This window comes from Chrysemys picta, chromosome 3, assembly GCF_011386835.1.
Source record: "Chrysemys picta bellii isolate R12L10 chromosome 3, ASM1138683v2, whole genome shotgun sequence".
Taxonomy (NCBI): Eukaryota; Metazoa; Chordata; order Testudines; family Emydidae; genus Chrysemys; species Chrysemys picta.
The window spans coordinates 108,270,831-108,294,162 of record NC_088793.1 but is presented as its reverse complement, the minus strand read 5'-3'; the positions used below and the strand labels follow the sequence as shown (position 1 = coordinate 108,294,162).

The 23,332-nt window shown below is 39.6% G+C and overlaps 1 protein-coding gene across 11 annotated transcripts in view; it reads right to left on the bottom strand.

Annotated features, from left to right (window-relative positions):
* Positions 1-23,332, bottom strand: part of ADGRG6 (adhesion G protein-coupled receptor G6) — a 161,322-nt gene that overhangs the window by 65,100 nt on the left and 72,890 nt on the right. For 7 of the 11 annotated variants that reach the window (XM_065588770.1, XM_008177101.4, XM_024112933.3 and 4 more), the window contains exons 4-6: positions 20,056-20,679; positions 10,880-10,948; positions 6,256-6,342 (exon numbers count right to left, since the gene is read on the bottom strand). In XM_065588770.1, coding sequence (XP_065444842.1) covers positions 6,256-6,342; positions 10,880-10,948; positions 20,056-20,679 — 780 coding nt within the window. Of the gene's footprint in view, positions 1-6,255; positions 6,343-7,922; positions 7,941-10,879; positions 10,949-20,055; positions 20,680-23,332 lie in introns of those variants that run through there. The other 4 variants (XM_065588768.1, XM_065588771.1, XM_042848205.2 and 1 more) reach the window with 2 other exon arrangements.

Sequence of the window (23,332 nt, the reverse complement as noted above, 5' to 3'; positions counted from 1 at the left end):
TCCTGGCTTGGAATGGAAGAGCTCAGACACTCAGGCTTTTCTGAACCCTTTGAGATTTCAAGTTCAAAAATCAAAGTCAAAACTTAAAAAATGCTGAAGATTTTGTTAAAATAGAAGATCATGTTACAGGCTGTTGAAAAAATAGAATCAGTTGAATAGATTCTGAATGAGACTTGAGATTTTCCAATTTCATTGTAAATATTCTGTATCGCCCTACTCCTGAGCTTGCTTTTCTCTTTGTTATGGGTCACTCCTACTGCCACTAAGGTCAGTGTGAAAACTACTTTTGAATTCAACAGTGCAGAATCAAGCCCTTAAAGGAAACTTGATTGCCAAGTAATGTTTTAACTAAACTCTCACAGCAAAAGGTCATAAACCTAAAGGACACTAATGTATGTTTTCCTAGTTAAAAATAAATAAATAAAGATAAAAATTCATTATTTGATTTACTTTGAAAATGGCATTTCCATTGTTATCTTTACTGTGATTTTTTCATGGAGGAAAGTGGAATGTTTAATTCTGGACTCAGAAAGAGAAAATATACTGTACTGTAAAATACATAGTATATACTATATATAGTTAATGTATTTTAACATTATAACATGTATATACATATAAAATACATGGTGTATATGCATATACATAATTAAATACATGGTATGTATTATTTATAGATAATGTATTTTATGTGTGTGTATATACATATATGTATATACACACATATATGTATAGTCTCTTATATAGTCATATAGTGTCATATATATGAGTGAAGTCATCTCAATGTACAAAATCAAATACTTTTCTAACACAGCATCTATTAACTAGTGTTAAATAGTTTCACAGTCACCACCACATGATGACCCAAAGCGTGTTTCAGTCAGACTAGCAAAGAACTACTCTACATTTCTAATCACTCTCAGGAGACTACAGGACAGCTGGTGAAGCCAAAAGTGCTTCCCCACTTAAAATTGCTTCCCCCCCCCACCTTAAAAATGTTGCTTGGAGAAAATTATTTTTACAGGAAAATAATTGATGAAAAGTGGACTGAAGCAGTTTAACATTAAAAAATAAATAAATAAAAACAATTAAAATTGCAAAAATATAGAAGATGAGCACAAGTACCAGGATTGGACTCCCCCTCTCCCTCCATGTTACTCACATTTTTCAAAACTTTCATTGTTAAATTTGAGCTGGACCCTGGATTTGACTTCTTAAAATAATCAAAGCCACAAAAATGTAAATACTGTAATTGAAAAAAATCCAAAAATATTTAAAAATAAAAATAATGAACATCAGAATAATAAATAAAGAGATGGCAATCAACTTATTGTCCCAGCAGTCTCCTTAGAGCTCTATTGGTTAGAGAACGGGAAGATAGCTATTAGAAACCACATGTTAATGGCACGTGCTAAGATTATTTTGGAACATGTTACAAATTCCCTCCTACTGTAATTAAGTTGCTATTCTACAATCTACATGAAGCTACATGTAAGGATTAAACCCAGCTATTTCTACATCCAGTTCTACAAAGCGCATATCTAGCAGATGAGGTGATATTTTCTCTACATCTAGCTTAATGTCTTGACATACTGTAGTTGACCTCAGGTCCACACAGGCAGCTCAGTTCAGTGAAGGAGTTACATAAATAAAACAAAACTAATTTGGGGGAGCTGGTAAGTGGATTCAGTGGTCTGTCAGGGGTGAAGATTTGGCTTGTTCCAGCAGATGCATTGGCCAAGGGATTTTCATACGCTGAAATAGAAGACTGGTGGTACATGACTTGAGAAGCTGATCTTTGGGACTGCAAGACAGAATGATGAATAGTTGCTCCGGTTATTGTTACAGCATGGTTTAAAATACTCTCAGTGGCATGAATAAAAGTCCCACTGTATGGAGATGACAGAGATATTGCACTGGCCACTACTGAAATTGTTGTTGGTTCCAAAATAAAAGAGATATTTGTTATTTTTCCATAATCGGTGTATGCCTCAAAAGAAAGAGGCATTGTCTGTGGTTGCGAATCAGTGGTATGAATATTACTGGAATTCAAAGAGGACATTCCTTTGTTAATAAACCCTTCAGTCTGTCTGCTAGAATAGTTGTATACCTCCCATTCTGATTTTCCTCCTGAAAGAAGTGAGTCAGTATTTGACATCAGTAAAGTAGTACTCCCAATATTTACATCGTAGAGCACTCCCATTTGAAGAGAAGGAGTCAGATTGATTTCTGGATCTTCAACAGATTTTTGTTCTAGAACATTTATGTGGCTTTTAATTGCTAGCTTTGTTAGTAAATTTAACTCTGCTACATTCCATAGCTGACCCAAGCTTGGTGAAATTTGGTCAAGATCATTTTGAAGACTTTGTGATAGTGAGGGTGTAGAAAATAACAATGATGTTGAGTAGCTGTTAGGATGTGCACTGGCCCTGATTTTTTGTTCTGAATTAAGACTGTCTGTTTTTTCCAAAGACAATGTCATTGTGAGGAAGTTAGAACGAAGTGAGCTGTGTGTTCCTACAAAATCAGTGTCTACATCTGGCTGAACATTACTTTTTCCATTATCAAAAGCACTTGTTGGATTACTTTCTTTGACCATATAAATGTTTTGTGATTGTGATAGTCCATTAGCTTTTGTATAGGTTACCGAACTCTCTGATGATCTGTCAGTTAAACAGGCAATATAGTTATTCTCTGTACACGAAGGCTGGGCTGCCAAGTAAGTGAAGAAAATTGAAGCAAATGTCTGTCTATGACGTTGGAAGGTCATGCCGATTTGATCAGCACTTGAAATTTGATCCCAAGTCTGTATGTGTAAACTAGCAACACTTTTAAATTCGTCTGTAAAAGTTGCATGTGAAATATCAAAGGTACTCATCTGCAACTGCATGGAAGGCTGATATGAAGACATTTCCAGTGAAGGGAAATGAGAATTTGAAGACACATTTATGTTAGGAGAAGTGGTCATTTTTGACTGTGATATTTTCCTTTTTGTATTTTCTGAAATCCCTAGTGAAGAGATCAGAACAATTGAACTAAAACTTTCCATATCCAAAGATGACATATAGCTAGAAAAGTTCATTTCTTCTGTTCCATAACTTGATGTATTGATGATGGTAGTGTGCATAAGGATATTATCAGCCCCAGTAGGGGAACTAAAAAATGGCTGTTTTTCTGTTGTGGAAGCAAGTGGTTTATTAAATGAGAACCACCCGCTTTCTGAAGGTTCCCCAGAAAACTCTGGAGACTCTTGTTTGAAATTATAGTACAAAGTCCAAAAACTTGCTGATAAAGAAGGAGCAATATTAACATACTGTGTTGGCAGACCCAAATAGCCTGGTTTCCAGGTGTTACTGATTCTGTTCATGTTTTCTGGCTCAGGTGTGGAAAAAACAGAATCTTCATGTAGGTTGTTATTATGAATTGTATCTAAACTACTTTCTAATTTTTCATTTCCAGGGATCTCATTTGGTTTCCTTTGCATATTTGCAGAGGGTTTTAAAGAATGAGGTATATAGTTGCTGGTAGAAATAAGTGTGTTGAAGAGTTCAAATTCATCTTCTGGAGAAGATGCTTCTTCCTCTTCCTCTTCTGGCAATTTGGTCAAAGGTCTAAATATAAATAAGTCACTTTTCAAATATGCATGACCCAAGGATTCTTGATAAATTGGTGAAAGAGTAACAATGTGTTGAAATTCTGAACTTCTCTTTCTTGTTGCTAGCAAGAGTGCTGACAATCTTAGCAATTCTGTGCTGTCTTCCAGTGTTAGAAGAGTTTCTGTTGGTTGGATATCAAGCATAGAGTCTTTATATATTTCTTTTATATCTTGGAAGAAACTAGATGGGTTTGAAAGTTGAGTCTGTTTGGAGGTTACCTTTTTAAGGTTTACTGATTGATGCTCCTTAAGGTATTTAAATTTTGTAGACTGCAATTCATCATTTGCTTCTGCATTATAAATGCTATTCCTAATAGAATCATCTTCCATAATTTTCTTAGTGGATACAAGGTAAACATTTTCAGGTGAAAATTCTAGTAAGACCAGCCTACTTTTTTGAAAAGATGACTCATATTGTGTAGAAGTAGCAGATAGGCTAGACAGAGAATGATGGCTTTCTTCTGGAATGTCAGAAATAACATGATGATATGATGCAGCATTGTTCCACCAGCTGAGAGATTCCAAGACATTGTATATGCTTTCATGTGTGGAAAAGGATGCGCCACTATTAGAAGAAAAAATCTGCAGGGGTTCTTTTGTGTGTTCATAAAGGGTGCTTTTGCTCATCAGAGTGAGGAATGCTGACTCAGAATTAGTATAATCCAGTCCATCAGTCAAAGTCCATGTTAGTTCTGCACTAAAACTTTCACCCTGGAGAAGCGGAAGTCCTACATTCTTGGAATGATCTGTAACTGTGGGGGTTGTTGGAATTTGTGCTATATCATAAATCTCATTCAGTAAGCCACTAGAATGATTCAAAACACTATTATGGGTTGACTGACTCATTGTAGTATTGTGCTCTGTAAAAGGATCCAAGGTACCAACTTCAGTCTCCCCAGAAGCAGCTGATGTGGCCCCAGAAGTAGGTAGGAAGAACAAGTTGTGTGCATTTTTTCTCTCTGGGTTTTGTTCCTTAGATGATGAACTTTTACTGGGTTGGAGAGGCCTTTGTCTCACTGGCCAAATAATTGGGGTTGAGATAATTCCTATATTTTTTACCCCTTTTATCATAGAATCTTGCTGCCCTTGTAGTAGTGAGTGGGAGGATTCAGGTGAATTTCTCTTCATTCTGAAGATAACTGTAGCAGGAACTCTTAATTCCCGCAGGTCTGTATGTAGCAAGCCATATAGTTAATGGATGAAAGAAAAATTATTTATACAAACTAAATGATTCACCTCAGGTCAGAAACTCTCAGTTAGCTCAGTGGAAGTTGTATTTACTTACTTTAAGTATGAATTTGGCCTCTTGTCTTTTAGTCTTTTTGCTTTATGAAGAGAATTTTATAGACAACCACAAGAGTTAGACATCCAATTTCCATTGATTTTAATGGAAATTGGGCATCCAGTTTCCCTACGTGGCTTTGAAAATCTCAACCTTACTGTAATGGGTTAACTGTTCAGTGTGAACATCTAGGGATTGGCTCCATAAATAGAAACGAAACACCCTTTGACATAAGTGACTCAACACTTTCCAGGGTCTGGCTCTTTTCCTCTAGAGTACAGTCAAATATCAAAGAAGAAAAATATAGGTACAAACTACTAAATTCTATGATGAACTTTACAGTAATGTTTGCAGGACATAATAAGCTATAGTATAAAACTATCAGAGGTTTTAAATCCTCCAACAGAAATGAACGCACAATCATTGATTTAATTCTGTGGAGCCCACTGAAAATGAAATCCCTGCAGACAAGGATTTTTGTGAGATCTCCTGTGATATTTTGTAGAAAACCAATGAAAGCTGTGTTAAAATAGTTTCTTTCAATTCATTACTATTATTATTTTTACTTAATTTGTATTTTGGTAGCTCCCCTGACATGCTACACTGTCTCCTGAGGAAAGTGATCTCTCAGAACTTGACAAAATCTCAAAGGAAATCTCTACTTTCCTGTGAATAGCAGTGGGCTTATAATTGATTCATCTGGTACCATTAAAGTTTCCCTAATCTTCCTGAATGAAAACTACTATATTCAATGTTGTCAATATTTTCCTAAATAAAACATGATCCCACTCCCCTTGAAGTCAATGGAAAGATTCCTATTGAGTCAGTGGAAGTTGTTTGGCTCCATCAGACAGATTCTACTTGGCTTCTCAAACTTACCAATGGGGAATAGATAATTCCAAAGTTCCACTGGCCCAGCTGAAAACGTCGCTGCTATGTGGCACCTAAACAGCAGCTATGTTAAAATGACTCAAAGACATGTGTATTTTTATCCTCTTTTTTAAATATCTATCTTGGCCCTGTGTGCTTTGAAGATTAGTGAATGAATAATATAAATAACAAGTGATACATAATGTAGAAATGGCTCGCTTTTATACAAGAAATATGCAAGCATGTTAAACACATATTGGGCCTGATTCTGTTCCCAAACCAGTTTTACATGATTGACATGGAGTAACTCCTGATTTACACTAGTGTAATTAAGAGCAGAATCAAACCCAATATGTGAAACTTGACATTTAATATATTTAAATAAACCTTATAACACAATACATTTGCTCTAGACACAGTACAAGGAAAAATGTAACACAGGATTTCTTACCATCGTTTGGCTTATCGGTTCTATTAGTATCGGGCATGTTAGTGGTGACAGTGGGTGATGGAGGAGTAGTAGGATTTACAGTAGTAGCTGGTAACAAAGATGAGAGAAAGGTGAATTTGCATGAAACATGAATGTTAATGCGGTCAGGCACAATGGGAATAATGCATGAAAACATATATAGAGAGTGAAGGAAACCATTTACTATACATGTTAATATGCACACACCAAACTTCTGTATAAAGTGATGAATATGAATGAACTGATGTAGGTTCCAGTCCTGCAATCCTTACTCCTGAGGACTTCAGTGGGAGTAAGGGTTGCAAGATCAGTCCTGTACTGTCCTCACAAATTCGGAATCATTTTATAAGATCTTCAATGAAGAGTTGTGGAAAGGCCAGAAAATAAATAACATGGTTTCAAAGACACACAAACTACGAACATTCGCTTGTGAAAAAAATAGATGTCTCTACCCAGGGAAGGAAGATGAAGAACAACTGTGAAATTAAAACACCAGTGTAAGGATCTAATTAGCTCCACTAAGATCTGTATAATGAACAGAATTAAAATCATACATGGAATATTCTCAATAAATTGATTTTCAAAGCTTCATGTACTGTACAATTCCTACTGATATCAGGAGGAATCACCTCACACAGCACTTGCAAAATTTATCCCTTAGGGACTAGCTCAAATGCATTTTCAGTTGGTACAGAGAAGATAGACCAGAAAATTCCTTTCAGAACAGAATAGGTTTGTGTGTTTACATAGAACATTAGCAAAACAATTAATAATCATATCACTGCATTTTAAGTAACAGTTTGGAAAAGAAATGTTTTTTATTCAGTAATTCTCAGGGAACTCAAACCCAACATTGATAGTTTTTTGCTGGAAAGCTCTCTTTACAATATGAACACTTATACATCATAAGCTCTCAACCTGCCATGTTCTTTTCTGATACAATTTTAGCCAACAACCAAGCTCCAAAGCTTATGAAAGTGTATTTTCAGCAGGGTTTGTTTTTTTTTCCTAGTTGCATTCTATGTTGTTTTTGTTACAAGCTTCTTGTATGATTTTTTGGTGAGAGAGAATAAATTTGTTTCACCTTTGTTACTTGTATTCTATTAATATTTTATTAAGCAAAACAGAGAAACAACTTAAAGAATTTGAACACACAGGTTTATAATTCAGTAGATCGAATGTGTTCAACCATTTATATAATTATGACAAAGAGGACCTCATTAGCCAAATCAACAAAAGTGGTAAAAAAGAAAAAGGCATCCATCCCTATTATCAAATGCTGCTATAAAAATCTAAGGTCTTTAACCCATAAAAAAACAGCATCTGTTCTTTTTCTTCAACAATTGCTTTTATGACACTGTGGAAATGAGTTCATTAAAAAAATGCTTGACATCTAAATAGTGGCAACCTATCCAAAGGATAGTAATCAGTAATAATTATAAACTGATGACCAGGCTTATGTGGGAGGGAACAGGAGCTGTCGATAATGTTCAGTGTATCACATTAGTTTATAATACTTCCTATCAAACTTAGATCACTTGAAATGCATAAAGGTTAACAAACATTAAGTATAAGTTAAAAGCTTTCTCTTTGTGACTCCATTTCTGGGCTAAATTCCAGATACTTCATGGGAGATGGACAGTACTTACAGTGAAAGAAGTAGGAGAATCTGAAAGAGAAGTGGAAGTTTAACCAACTTTGACAGAAAAAGCTAAACGTTTCTTTGCATTCTAGAGTCCTAGTAAGCATAGGCAGCTTGATTTTCAGAGGTGCTGAGACTTCAAAACTCTAGATGAAGATAGTGAGAGCTGCAGGTGCTCAACATTGCTGAAAATCAGGCCTAGTTTGTTGTGTCACATTGTGAGAAGGAACAATGTTCTACTTGCAAATTGACGAACATCTTGCCAGAATGATCAGGGACTGAGAAAATGTACACACAATTTTCTTCATCATCTTGGTAGCTTGGATACAGTGCTGTTCCATGCAGTCCTAAGGGTGAGTTGTGATCTGAAACAAATTTGGTTTGATCTATTTCCCCTTATCTGTTGGAAAGACAATGTCCTTGGTTTAGGGACAGCCACCACCATAACTTTCTTCAGCATCCACTACTAGCCGGTTCACGAAATTGGTAGCATAGGAGGACACGATGTGTATCATCCTCTTGGTAAACTGTTTAAATAATGGCTTCCTGATAAAAGGAGATTAGTAGGAAGGAAAAACTGAACAAAGAGGAATCACAAAATGAACAAAATTTCAGCAGCCTGTATGCAGATGCCTTAGGTACTTAGGTACCTGCTAAAGTGAAAGCATAGGCTTTGTCCATTAAAGTAATAAAATTAATGTTATAGTGGCAGCTTAGTTTAGCTTAGTTTGTAACATTCTAGCCTCTCAGACAAAAAACCATGGGCTCAAGGGTAGTCTGGGAAGCTGTAACAGAGGGTGGTTTTAATCTGAAAAGTGACTACACAGAAATGTCACATTCTTATAAATCAGATCTCTTCCTCCTGAGATTTCAGAATCAGATCTGCTGAGAAATAAGTTTTTAAGGCTTTTTACTCCTTTTAGCACTACAGAGCAGCTAAGAGCATAACACAGCGAAGAGAGGCATATGGATCTTATTTCTTTAAACCAATAGAATTGTTTACTAAATTCCAAACACGTATAATTGATGGCATAATTTGGCGATTTCATAACTAGCGATGATGCAAAAAAAAAAAAAAAAAAAAAGGCAAGAACCCACACTGACCCTAAGAGTCCAAAGAAAGTTTGCAGGTTTGGCAGTCAGAAACACAAACACATACACACACTCTCTCTCTCTTTTCAGTTATAAAGTGAGCAGATTTGATCTGACACCATTGAAACAATAAATACAGAAATGTGCCATTTTAACAGAATCCGGTCTCAGAGTAGGACAGCACAGAGTAGGACAAGCATTAAGAAACACCATGCTTGGATATGATAATATTGCAGTACTGACTGTTTGTCTGGTGCAAATCTTAGATCTCTGGGTATTCTTCTAAAAAGACTATCCTGATGTCCTGGTTATCATAATCTCATCTCAATAAAACTGGTTTTAATAACCATGACTGTGTGAGAGCTATTACTGAGTTCATGATGGCTGCCACATTTACCTAAGCAGTCGCTCCAGGACCAGTATTTAACTCATTATTGCAAAGTACTTTGGGTGCCTTAAGTCCAAAAGATGCTATTTAAAACTAACTTCTGGACCTAACTGGCATTTCACCTTAACTGTGGACTTTGCAATCTGGACATCAGTTTAGATCTAGTTTGAAACACTGCAAGTATATACTCCAGCAACCTGAAGTGGCTAAAACTCCATTATAGTCTGCTATAGTCATTACCCTGGCTCCCCACCAGGAGTTAATTTTACCCTCTGCTCAATATGTTTTATTTTTACTCTTTACCACAGAAAGAGTTCCAAGAATCTTAAGTCCTTCCTCTTTATTTACTTTTCTTTCCCTCCTGCCTCTGCCTTCTATCCCTTACCTTTAAAAGGGTTAAATCACTTGAAATTATTTTAGAGCAAGTGTTGCTGCTGCAACTAGCATAGAGCTGTATGAAAGTTTTATAGAGAAGTTTAACCCAACTAGTAGGCTCTGGGTTCATGAATGCATTGTGAAAGTAGGCCTGCCACCATCCATGCCAGGGGGTTGTGCTGAATTCCAACCACCAGGCAGAGCTGCAGGAATTGATTGGGGGTGAATCCCTATGAGTAATCCCTGCAGGATTGATTCACATGGCACATGGAAGTGGAACTTTGCAGTGTTCACCCAGCTCTAGTGCTAATCTTGCAATGTCTCCCCAAACTATGCCCATGGGCACCCCAGCCCCACCCCTCCCCTGTGCGCTTCCCTTTGCTTCCCTGTCATTTTCTGAGGGGAAGCAAAGAAATTCTGCAGAGGGCTATGAATTTTGCACATGCGCAGTGGCGCAGAATTCCTCCAGGAGTAACTCAGCTGATCTGGCCCTTCAAGAGGTCTGATATCATGACTCTTGTTGTGATTGACAGACATGTTGATACCTATAGTGATCATTCAGTAGTATGGCTATGGGGGGAAGGCCAGCAAATCATCAGCTATTACAATAAAAAGTAGTTTTATTATATGAATAATAACAATTACACTTTGTATTTGTATAATACCTTTCACCTGAGGATCTCAAACCATACTGACTAACAATTACTTACGTCTCACAGCCGCCTGTTAAAAACATCTAAAAAATGATCAGCTCCTGTAATTACATCAGTTTATGCCTGATTTACAGATTTTTCTACCAGCGTTAACAATACAGCCTTTAACTGCAGGAGGAAAAGAGATGGGGAAAGACATGAAACCAGTTCGTCTTTGCATTAGCATATGATTGTTAGGTTTTGGACTTGATTGTATTATCAAGAGTGTGATCACATTCTTTCTACAGACTGTATGTATAGTACACCCACACATCTGTTGAAGCTAAGAAATTCCTTTCTTTGCTCAGTTTTCTAGAGGTCAGCCTTAAGAAGTTAAAGTAAAATGAAATTAAAAGAAAAGAAAACAGGGAGATTTGGTAAAGCTGAAAAATGCAAAAAGTGTCTTTGGCTTCTTACCTTGGCAAAGGCTTCCAAGATTTTCACAACTAGTTGGTTCAGTTATAGGTGGGAGAATTAGGTATGAGCCTTTAAAATTAGGAAAGACAAATCATTAAAAATGTTTGGTATATGATACATAACACTGTCATATCTCAAAATACATTAGGTCATGCACTCGCAGATCTTTTTCTGGTTTATCTCAGTGGGAAACCTGATATGCTATTTTGCTCAGAAGACTCATGTATGATCATTTCCCTATGTTGCTGACAACTCCAGGAAAGTCCTGCTGGCTTGCAAGTTTGGGTCATATCTAACAATACCTCCCATCTTCATGTTTTCCAAGATTTCTGTTAGATTTAGCTACACAGCTCCCCTGGAAATCATTGAGTAGTGTGTGGCAAAATTCCACCCAACTGTTTAAAAATGTACTAGTTAGTGTGGCTGTAGTGCCTATGCAGAATTAATGGATAACAACATGGCATCTTCAAGTGAGTTCTGAACTCAGTTGAGGCAATGTAGTCTACCAGCGTACTAGTCAGAGAAATTCCTCTAAGGAGATACCAAGCAGATAAGCTGTGATTTAAACAGTTCCTGTGTGCAGGGCGTGGGCATGATTAATGTTCTGGTATGCATGTATAATAAACAGATAAAGATATCAAAATGTGTGTTTACTGAATCATATCAACATGCACATATTTTGGTGGCATGGAAACCCAACTACATATAACAGTGACCAACTGAGCAAGTAATGGGGTAGCTGCATTCATTATATTTTGAATATCCCTATGCTTCAGCTGCACATACTACTTTTGCACATTATGTTGAAAATAATGGGACCAAATAGCATGGCATACTTGATAATGCACATGTGCAGAAATAATACTAAATAAATACTAAATACTTAGATAAACAATATTAAAAAACCCAGCTTGTATGTGTAAAATGCGAATGGGCCAGATGTCTAGGTGAAGTACAGACGTTTTGTGCTATATGGCTGGCTTGGTCTGGCCCCAAAACCAGCCTATCTTCCTGGGAGAATCACCTTAGTGCAAGAGGGTTCCTTTAGTAGCGCACAGCTACAGAGAGGTTCTGCTACCACTACCTTTGCCTGCAGCTATGTTAGATGGGAAAAGAGGGTGTGTCCAGAGGAAGAAGGCATGGCTGGGACACTTCTATGCCACATCCCCTGGCTGCAGTTTTTGGCCTCTTTGGATTGTTAACAGCCAGTGTAAATTAGCACAGCCATAACAGAAGATCTGGTCCAATAAGTTTGGGGCTGGAGCTGCATTCTAAGGTTGCCAACTCTCTACTCACACAAAACTGAACACCCTTGGCCCGCCCCTCCTCCAAGGCCCTTCCCCTTCCCTTTCCCTGCCTCTTCTCTGAGGCCCTGCCCCCTCTCACTCCATCCCCTTCCATTTGTCGCTCGCTCTTCCCACCCTCAGCCACTTGCTCATTTTCACTGGGCTGGCTCAGGGGACAGGAGTGCAGGAGGGGGTGGCTGGGGGTGAGGGCTCTGGGGTGGAGCCAGGGATGAGGGGTTTGGGGTGCAGGAGAGGGATCCAGATTGGGGGGTGGAGCTGAGGGGTTCAGAGTATGGGAGGAGGCTCTGGGCTGAGGCAGGGTGTTGAGGTGTGGGAGAGGGTATGGGCTCTGGGCTGGGGGTGCAGGTTCTGGGGTGGGGCCAGAAATGAGGACTTAATAGTGTGGGAGGGGGTTCCAGGCTGGGGCAGGGGATTGGGGGGGGGGTGAGGGCTCCAGCTGGGGGTGCAGAATCTTAGTGGGGCTGAGGGGTTTGGGGTGTAGGAGGATGCTCCAGGATGGGACTGAGGGGTTTGGAGGGCAGGAGGGAGATCAGGGCTGGGGCAGGGTGTTGGCTGCTGGGGGGGTGAGGGCTCCAGCTGGGGGTGTGGGCTCTGGCGTGGGGCTGGGGATGAGGGGTTTGGGGTGCAGGAGGGTACTCTAGGATGGGATTGAGGGGTTCAGAGTGCGGGAGGGGGATCAGGGCTGGGCAGAGGGTTGGGGCATGAGAGGGGGTCAGAGGTGCAGGCTCTGGATGGTGCTTACCTCAAGCAGCTCCCAGAAGCAGTGGATATCCCCCCTATGGCTCCTATGTGGAAGCGTGGCCGGGCAGCTCTGCGTGCTACCTGTATGTAGGCACGGCTCCCGCCGCTCCCATTGGCCGCTATTCCTGGCCAATGGGAGCTGCAAAGCTGGTGCTTGGGGCAGGGGTGGCTTGCGGAGCCCCCTGGCTGCCCCTACACCTAGGATCCGGAGGGAGGACATGCTGCTGCTTCCAGGAGCTGTGCGGAGCCATGGCAGGCAGGGAGCCTGCCTTAGCCCCACTGTGCCACTGACAGGACTTTTAATGGCCCGGTCAGCGGTGTTGACCAGAGCCTCCAGGGTCCCTTTTCGACTGGGCGTTCTGGTTGAAAAGCAGACACCTAGCAACCCTGCTGAATTCACTGAAGTCACTGGGAGTTTTGTGGTTCACTTTAATAGGAGCAGTGTCGGGCTCATTAAAAAAAAAAAAACAGAAAAAGTTAAAAACAGAAAAAGTAGGAGTGAGGGTAAAACTTTTAAAATTGCCTAAGTGACTTAAGAGCCTAAGTACCATGAGAATTAGGATCCTACATAATTGCTGAAAATGGGATTTAGACACCTAAACCACCTAGATATTTTTGAAAATATTGTTCCTATTCTGTTCCTGCTAGGCATGTGGTGTGGTTACTGCTGTGCTGAGAATGAGCTAGGATGGAGCCAGGTGCTCATCACTCAGCAGCAGTGAACCCAGAGGTCATGCAGCATAGTGGGATATTGCAGGCTGGAGACCTGAGAGAATACAAGGCCAGGCTTAAAAGTATGATGAAGTGTTTTTCCATGAAATAACTTGAAACTTATGGGACGGTGGGATGAGTTACATATTTTATATAAGAAACTAAACTCCACCGAGCACCCTTTGCAAGCCATATGACATCCTATGTGAAGCATTTTTACAAATATATGTGCTAATGTTAATAGGTTAACGCCCTGAAAGCTGATCCCCTATTGGGTCTGTATCAGAGAAGAGTGGCTAAGTAGCTACCTGAAGGTCACTGTAACTTCCACTTGACAATAGACCTGACTTTAGTATTTTTTTTAAAGATGAATATGCCTGGGCATGATGATAAACACACCCTTTTTTGTGTTAATCAAGCTTGGTTTTGGCCAGACCATGTCATCTCTCAGTGCTCAGTAAAAGAAGATATGAGGATCTGAATGTCAACATACTTTGAGCTGCTGCTATATTTTCATCAATATCGCCTAAGCATATCAACCCTTTACACATCTTGCTTAATTCACTTTTTGGACTTAAAAGTGATGGCCAGGTATGACTGAACCAATTAATTTTTTGTATTAATGTGGATATAGGATAAGGACATGTACTATTGGTATCAAATGCAGCTGATGATTTTATAGTGAAATGAAATACAGGCCCATCTAAATGACAAGTAGAATTAGTGTGCTGTCTTAAAAACCCAGAAAAACCCAGCACCACTATACAGTGGCAAGAACATGAACATGAATCAAATTCTGAATGGAATATTAAACCGGTAAAAGGCACAGTTCTCAAAAGAAAGTTATCTGCAGCAATTTGTTGCTGCTCATGTGTTCAGTAATTCCATTAGCAAATGCTGTCTGAAAAGTCTGTTAACTGCAAATGAAAATAGAGCCCTTTGCGGAGTTCAATAATGCAAGTGACATTCGCATGCAAATATGCTGCATTCACTAGTAAGTGTTCAGACTGCTTTGTTAATTAGTTTCTTTCAGCTCCTTACCAAAGCATGAACAGGGCAGGATGAATCTCTCTTTTCTAAACAAACCCTTGCTTTGCAATTAAATGAATCCTTATCAGTAAGATAAAGTAATCTCTCTAATGTTGCTAGTTCTTTGTCGGTGGATGATAGCCTGACTCATCAACTCTTACTTCAAAGGTTGGTTTGACAAAGAGTTCTTTATTACTCAAAAAGATGACGAGAAGAGAAAAATCTTACAGGTGCATCCTCTGGGTTTTCTAGCTGAGTTTTTGAGGTGGTATTTCTAGGGTGACCAGACAGCAAGTGTGAAAAATCGGGACAGAGGGTGGGGGGTAATAGGAGCCTATATAAGAAAAAAACTCAAATACCGGGACTGCCCCTATAAAATCGGGACATCGGGTCACCCTAGGTATTTCTCACAGTACTTTCCCTGAGGAAATGTTATAGTTGGGTAAGCCAGTAGTATTGTAATAATTTAGCACGCCTGGGAGAAGACTGAAAAGGGCGCTGGAGATTTCTCTTGGGCTTTGGGACAGGAGAAGTACAATTATCTAAGGAGTCATACTTCCCTTGGAGTGCTTGGCCTTTTTGCACTCTTACCAGAGTGTGGTGTAGGTGGGTAAGGTGGCTCTTTCCACTGCACATACACTACTACTGATTTCCCAAGTAATATCTTAGCTAATAAAACTTTTTGGGGGCAGAGCTTGTATCTTCGTATGGGTTTGTACAGTGCCTAGCACAGTACAATGGGATCCTGGTCCTGATTATGGCCCTTGGGCACTACTGTAATATTTTAAATATCAAAACTAATACATATGTAAAACAGAGTATTAATGTATAAAACCTGGGGCCCACTACCTTGCTAGTCTGATGAGTATTCATGTTTATTTTTTACAATAATTTTACAGATGTGAGAAAAGGAACCTGCCATTGATATATTTCAGTGACTTCACTTCGTTTTAAAACATGAAATAAGGGGAGCATTAGTATTTATTAAGGCTGTCAAGCGATTAAAAAAATTAATCTCGATTAATCGTGCTGTTAAACAATAATAGAATAACATTTATTTACATATTTTGGATGTTTTCTACATTTTCAAATATATTGATTTCAATTACAACACAGAATACACAGTGTACAGTGCTCACTTTATATTTATTTTTGGTTACAAGTATTTGCACTGTAAAAAACAAAAGAAATACTATTTTTCAATGTACCTAATACAAGTACTGTAGTGCAATCTCTTTATCATGAAGGTTGAACTTACAAATGTAGAATTATGTACAAAAAATAACTGCATTCAAAAATAAAACAATGTAAAGCTTTAGAGCCTACAGGTCCACTCAGTCCTACTTCTTGTTCAGCCAAAAGCTAAGACAAACAAGTTTGGTTACAATTTGCAGGAGATAATGCTGCCTGTTTCAATGTCACCTGAAAGTGAGAACAGGCATTCTCATGGCACTGTTGTAGCCGGCATCGCAAGATATTTACATGCCAAATGTGCTAAGATTCATATGTCCCTTCAGGCTTCAACCACCCATAGACTCATAGACTTTAAGGTCAGAAGGGACCATTATGATCATCTGGTCTGACCCCCTGCATGCTGCAGGCCATAAAACCGTCCCTACCCCTTCCCTGGACTCAGCTGTTGAAGTCCCCAATCCTGTTTTTAGTGACTGCAATCGGCAGAGACCCTCCTGCTAGAGATCCCTGCCCCATGCTGCGGAGGAAGGCGAAAAACCTCCAGAGGCTCAGCCAATCTGCCCTGGAGGAAAATTCCTTCCCGACCCCAAATGTGGCGATCAGTAAGACCCCGAGCATATAGGCAAGAGTCTCCAGCCCGACCCCGTCCATGCTGATGATGGGTTCTGCTCAAAGCAGAAAGCAGAGCAGACCGACACATGTTCATTTTCATCATCTGAGCCAGATGCCACCAGCAGAAGGTTGATTTTCTTTTTTGGTGGTTCGGGTTCTGTTGTTTCCTCATCTGAGTGTTGCTCTTTTAAGAATTCTGAAAGCATGCTCCACACCTCGTCCCTCTCAGATTTTGGATGGCACTTCAGATTCTTAAAACCTGGGTCGAGTGCTGTAGCTATTTTTAGAAATCTCACATTGGTACCTTCTTTGCATTTTGTCAAATCTGCTGTGAAAGTGTTCTTAAAATGAACATGTGCTGGGTCATCATCCAAGACAGCTATAACATGAAATATATGGCAGAATGCGGGTAAATCAGAACAAGAGACATACAATTCTCCCCCAAGGAGTTCAGTCACAAATTTAATTAACACATTTTTTTAACGAGCATCATCAGAATGGAAGCGTGTCCTCTGGAATGGTGGCCAGAGCATGAAGGGGCATATAAACGTTTAGCATATCTGGCATGTAAATACCTTGCAACGCTGGCTACAAAAGTGCCAGGCAAACGCCTGTTCTCACTTTCAGGTGACGTAAATAAAAAGGAGGCAGCAGTATCTCCTGTAAATGTAAACAAACTTGTTTGTCTCTGCAATTGGCTGAACAAGAAGTAGGACTTGTAGGCTCTAAAGTTTTACATTGTTTTGTTTTTGAGTGCAGTTATGTAACAAAAAAAAATCTACATTTGTAAGTTACACTTTCATGATAAAGAGATTATACTATAGTACTTGTATGAAGTGAATTGAAAAATACTATTTCTTTTGTTTATCATTTTTACAGTGCAAATATTTGTAATAAAAAATAATAATATAAAGTGAGCAGTGTACACTTTGTATTCTGTGTTATAATAGAAATCAATATATTTGAAAATGTAGAAAAACATCCAAAAATATTAAACAATAGAATACCAATTGAAATGTATTAAACAATGATTAATTTTTTTAAACAGGATTAATTGTTTTGAGTTAATTGCGTGAGTTAACCACGATTAATCGACAGCCCTAATATTTATTTTGCTAGTGACGTAGGCTTGCATAGTTCTTTACAATAAACAAAGACAAGGTCCATTGCCCAAGCAAATTTAGATAGAAAACACAAAACGTACAGCTCCTTTGGTTTATGCTGAGGTTATCCAGAGATGTAGATGGGTGCTTTTGGTAAGGAATTTACATAATTCAAAACCATTAAGATGGTAAGGAACCAGGAAAGCTGAATGTGAGAAGGCACTAGGAGAAGAATACTGTCCTTGTAGGAGTATAATTGTTTTTGTGGAAAGCCAATCGGTGTCATGTGTGTCTTGCAGGGGTCTCCCTCTCTGCAGAACTGGAGTTCAGAAGCAGATCACAGTCATGTACAACGCATACATCTATCCACACTAGGGTTGCCAGTTGTCTGGTTTTTGACCAGAAAGTCTGGTTATAAAGGGGACCTGGAAGTGTCCAGTCAGATGTACTGACCAGACACCAAAAGTCCGGTTACTGCAGGTGGGGGAAGAAGGCAGGTGCCAGGTCATCAACACACACCAGTGCCTGCTCAGCCGGGGCCGCTCCTATTTGCATCTCGTGGGCAGGCAGGTAGCAGGCTCCGCATCAGGTTGCAGCTCCTGTCCCAGCCGGGAGCAGAGGGAACCCAGCTAGGGGTGGGGAATAGGGTGACCAGATGTCCCGATTTTATAGTGACAGTCCCGATTTTTGGGCATTTTTCTTATATAGGCTACTATTAACCCCCACCCCCATCCCGATTTTTCACATTTGCTGTCTGGTCACCCTAGTGGGGAATGGGGGAGGGAGGTTGAGAAGATCAAGGGACTAAGAAGGGTGGGGAAGCAGCAAGCAACTGGGTAGAGGAGAAACTGTGCAGTGGGGGATTGGAGGGTGAAAAGAGGCAGGACCATGAGGTAATATTTGTCTTATGATGTGTAAAGGGAAGGGGAAGAACCAGCAATTTTAATCTGAAATGTTCCCTCTCCTCTTAATTCCTTTTGCCTTTATTTATTCTCCTTTCATTCTCTTCAGGTTTCTGGGGAGTTTTTTGTTTTTGTTTTTTTTGGGTTTGTTTTATTTTGTGCCCAGATGCTTTTTATGGCACTCTTCACAGACAGCACAATAGATGTACAGCAAATGCACAAAGCACACACTGCTCCTTCCTACTGACCAGAGGGTCAGAGACCAGAAGTGCAGGCTAATGTGCCAAATTGTCAGTTCATTTAATATTTTTCTCCAAAGATCACCGTGGACGGACTGAAGTCTACTGGATCCTTTCCCACTCATGATTCTCTCTCATTTCCTGTGAGAAGAATGCTAATAACAAAAAAGGAGTTTAAAAAGAAGTTTGAAATGGAAATTATTTCAAGCAGTGATTCAGTATTTTGGGGGGATTGGTTTTGGGAAGATCCCAGAGGAAAAACTATTGTATCGCCTCTCAAAGTTTCCGGTATGCTCAGAGAAAAAATCCATGGAAGATAATATTTCCAGGTGCATTCTTATACCTTTACTCTATGATGACATTTTCAGAGTTGCATGAGGGAATAAAGGAGGTGACATATTGAGTGGATAGCTATACTTCCTGCCTTGGTAGAAACTTGGAGCACTTTCTTTCCTGGAGATCTAGGACAATTCTTGGATCATTAAAATCACAACAACTATGAAAAGAATAGTACCTCTGCAACATCTTGATAATCTTTTATTGCTGCAATGCCCTTAGAAGCCACAGCAATGCGTAGACTTAAGACTTGTGAACTGGGCCTGAGTAATCTTAGCTACAAAGCAGGAGAATCAGGGTGGCCCAACCAGCTTTCTAATGGTCCCCATCCATGCCTGTCTGGCACAGGAAAGAATATAGCCTGCCTAGCTTTAAGCACTTGAGTAGTCCTACTGGTGTTTCAAGGGCTTAAAGTTAAGCACATTCTTAAGTGCTTGCAGGATAAGGGTCTTAGATTGTAACCTCTTCAGGTCAGGGACTCTGGTCTTTATATGTTTCTGTAAAGTGCTCTGCATGCCTATAGCATTATATAGACAGTATTATTTCTACCTATTCCCCTTTTAAACAGACACATATTTTATCTTGCTCCACATCTCCACATTCAAGTATATTAACTAACTTGTCTTAAAATCACATTTAAACTAATGAGTTTATGGAAAGGAAAGATTGGAGAACTTTTATTTATTTCTCTAATTACTTTTGGCTATTTATTGCTTCTGTTCTGAATAATATATATGAACCCCTCATAGTTTAACCTCATTAGTTGTCTTTTGAAGTCAGGCTGGATGAGAGCTTTGATTAAACTAAAGGAACAGACACACCCGGGACAAAATTAATTTTTTGTGGAATGGAGCTGGAAAGGCTAGGACAAGTGAGGTTGCCTTTTGGGAAGTGCTGCTGTCTGTAACTCTAAACATACAGTTTCTTGCTGTCATATGATACTTCAAGAACAATGCCATGGGGGAAAAAATTAACAAAAGTGATTCTGCCAAATATACTCACCACAACTTAAGTTGTTTTCTGCTTTCAATGCTGAAGTTGGGATATTCCAGAAGTCATTTTCCCAGTCCACAATGTTTCCTTTCACATCACAGCTGAGGTTGGACAGCTTTTGGGAACTCATGGTGAAGTTCCAAAGACGAAAGTTGTATATGTCCCCATTTAAAGAGCTTATTTCATTGCTGTCAGAGCCCAACACCAATTTTCCATTGCCAGGGATAATCTGGCCAAGGGTACCTGGGCAGAGAACCGTGTGATAGATGCTCTTGCCATTTACACCTATATTGCCAGAGAAGCCATCCCATACTATGCACAATTGTTCAAAAGTTTCTGTGAAAAAATCTCCATTTGAATTTGTCACGAGGACACTGTCTAGTATGCACTCTGAGCCTGAGATTGATAGGAAGTGGCCTTTTGTGGTCTTTCCAAAACTGAGGAGTTCTGTTGAAAAAGGATCACTGTAGGAGAAAGCCTTCCAGTCACTGGTATCATTGCTGGCTTTGGTTGCTTCAAAGCAGAGTGTGAACTGGCTAAGCACTGGCACTGGGACTGTTTTTGCCACAGACACAGGGTCCACATCTGGAGTTTGGGGGATGATGACTTTCTGATTCCTCAGAGAAACAGCAACTAGTACACACACATGCAAAATTCCATATATAAATAAATTTCAAAGGGAGATATAAATTGGTTTAAAGACAAAGATCCAAGTAATATTCAATAAGCCAAATGTTTAGAAGAATGCTTTTATCATTGAACTGGCCCAGTATTGCACATTATGGTGCATTTAGCTTAGCAATACATTCAACCAAAAATGGGCAAAGATCATTTTAGTGCTGCATTACAGATAACTAATAACTCCTGAAGTTGAATTAAGTATATTAAACTATTAACCTCTAAGGCTGCATTCAAAACTCATGGCATGCAAGAAGTCATTTTTACAATTACTTTGCATTCATCTGGTAACTTGTAAGAACGCACTAGGCAACACACTACAGCAGTAATTTGAAAACATTTCATTTGTTTTCATGATTTTTATTGACTTGTTTTTCATGAGTGCATTACACAACTGAAGCCCATGCCACATCTTTGTAACACTGTAGCAGAGAGTGCCTCAGCTACATTCCTTGGCAAATCAAAGGCTTTTTATTGCCAAACTCAACTAATGGATTTTTGTTGGGTATGAGGATTCTGTTCAATTTTTCTCAAGAGCAGTCTGTTTAAATGCTGCAAGCTAGTGTTCACAAATATTTATGTCCTAGTCCAGGGCTCGGCAACCTTTGGCACTCAGCCCGCCAGGGTAAGTCCCTTGGCGGGTTGGGCCGGTCTGTTTACCTGCCGCGTCCGCAGCTCCCACTGGCTGCAGTTCCCCATTTCAGGCCAATGGGGGCTGCAGGAAGCGGCGGCCAGCACATCCCTTGACCCGTGCCGCTTCCTACAGCCCCCTTTGGTCTGGAGCGACTCATCTCCCCCATTGTGCAGCCTGTCACAGGTAGGCTGGGCCTCTGATCCCTTCAAAGGGCGCACTACCCAGTTACCATAGTCACTTCAAGGATTTTGTCCTCTCCTCGAGGACAATAGCAAGTAGTCATATTTTAGAGATAGAAACTTGGTTAAGCTTCCCCTTACAGAACAAGGGCATTGTCATAGCTTAATTGTAATATAATTGTATTTACATTATAAGTAAGGTGACATACCACGTTACAAAGAATGGTATAAGAACTCAGAGCTGGGAAAGAGGGCGAAGGTTATTTATACAAATACTATTCATTGTGTGTTTGGGAAGATCAAGAATATTGAGGGGCATTGGCTGTGTTGAAAAGGTATAAGAAGGGAATAAGCAATGTTAACACATTCAGTAAATTTGTTATGTCACTGAACAATTCTGATCTGCCTTGTAATATGACTCCACGGTGCTGGGCGGCAGCAGTGGTTGAACATCAGAATCCCACATCTCCCAAGAAAGGGCAAAACTGATATCAATATGTGTTCTGGATATGTAGAGTGAGCAGAACATTGGAGTCAATATTACCAGCAGATTTCTGTCCCAGTTACCAAATATGTAAGCAATTCATCATTTTGATGAATTTCAGCTGTCAGTACTTAAGGAGCTGATCATCATATGAAGGAGAAAACAAATATTGTTGTTCCTTTTGGCCCAAGCAGTTAATCAATATTGAGGCCATTAGGAGAAGAAATTCTCTGTTAGAGAAGAAATTGATGACAAAATCAAGTATTTTTTCAGTGCAAGAATATACACAAAGTCCTGTTTCCTGAATACAGCAGGAACAAACAGCAAACAGCAATTCCTTGCTCAGAAATCCAAGTCTGCCTTTCCAATGAGTCCTGTGCCCACTGCTTATCTCACTTTCTGATGCCTTTTTCTGCCTTTCTGCCTCTAACACACTGACTGCAATGAATAATCCTCCTAGCCTCTACGTTTTATAGTCTGTACCAGGGAAACCCTTCAGCCCACATAGCTTAGGGTGGGTCTACAATACAAATGTACATGTACACTCTAAGTGAGGGCAGAGAGCTCTCCCGTTGGCTTAATAACTCCACCTCTGTGAGAGGCAGTAGCTATGTGGGCGGGAGAAGCTCTCTCACCTACATAGCACTGTCTACACGGGGGTTAAGGTTGGTATAACTACATCACTCAGCGGTGTGGATTTTTCATACCCTGAGTGACGTCGTTATACCACAGTAAGTATGTAGTGTAGACCTGGCCTTAAGTTCTGATTGGCTTTGCTATATGGTTTATGTCCTAGGGTGGTGACTCCCTATTTTTTCTAGCTTTTATAACATAAAGGGGCTTTTAATTGCTTCTTCTATTTAGACTGAAGAAAGGGTGCCTAGTTCACCCATCAACTTTACTGAGGTGGCAGTTATTAACATCCTCCAGCATAACAAATATATAACTATGCTGCACCAAAACCATGCTTTATACCTGGATATAACAGTAGTGCCCTGTCTATGTACTAAACTGAATGAGCTACAGGGTCCCAAACTTTTACGAAGTGTGAACTTCACTTTTCTAGAGACACTGCCTAGTGGACCCATCTCCTCTCTCGTTGGTGACTGAATAGCATTCCTTTAACAACTACATTGATTCTTTACATGGGCAAGTAATACTAGGAAGGCATTTAATGAGCCAGATCCTCAACTGGTATAAATTGATGTAATTCTATTAAAATCAGTTGAGCTACTTTGGTTCACACCAGCTGAGGATCTGGCCCAGTTAGCTGTCTTCATACAATGTTGCAACTGGAAACAAAGAAAACCA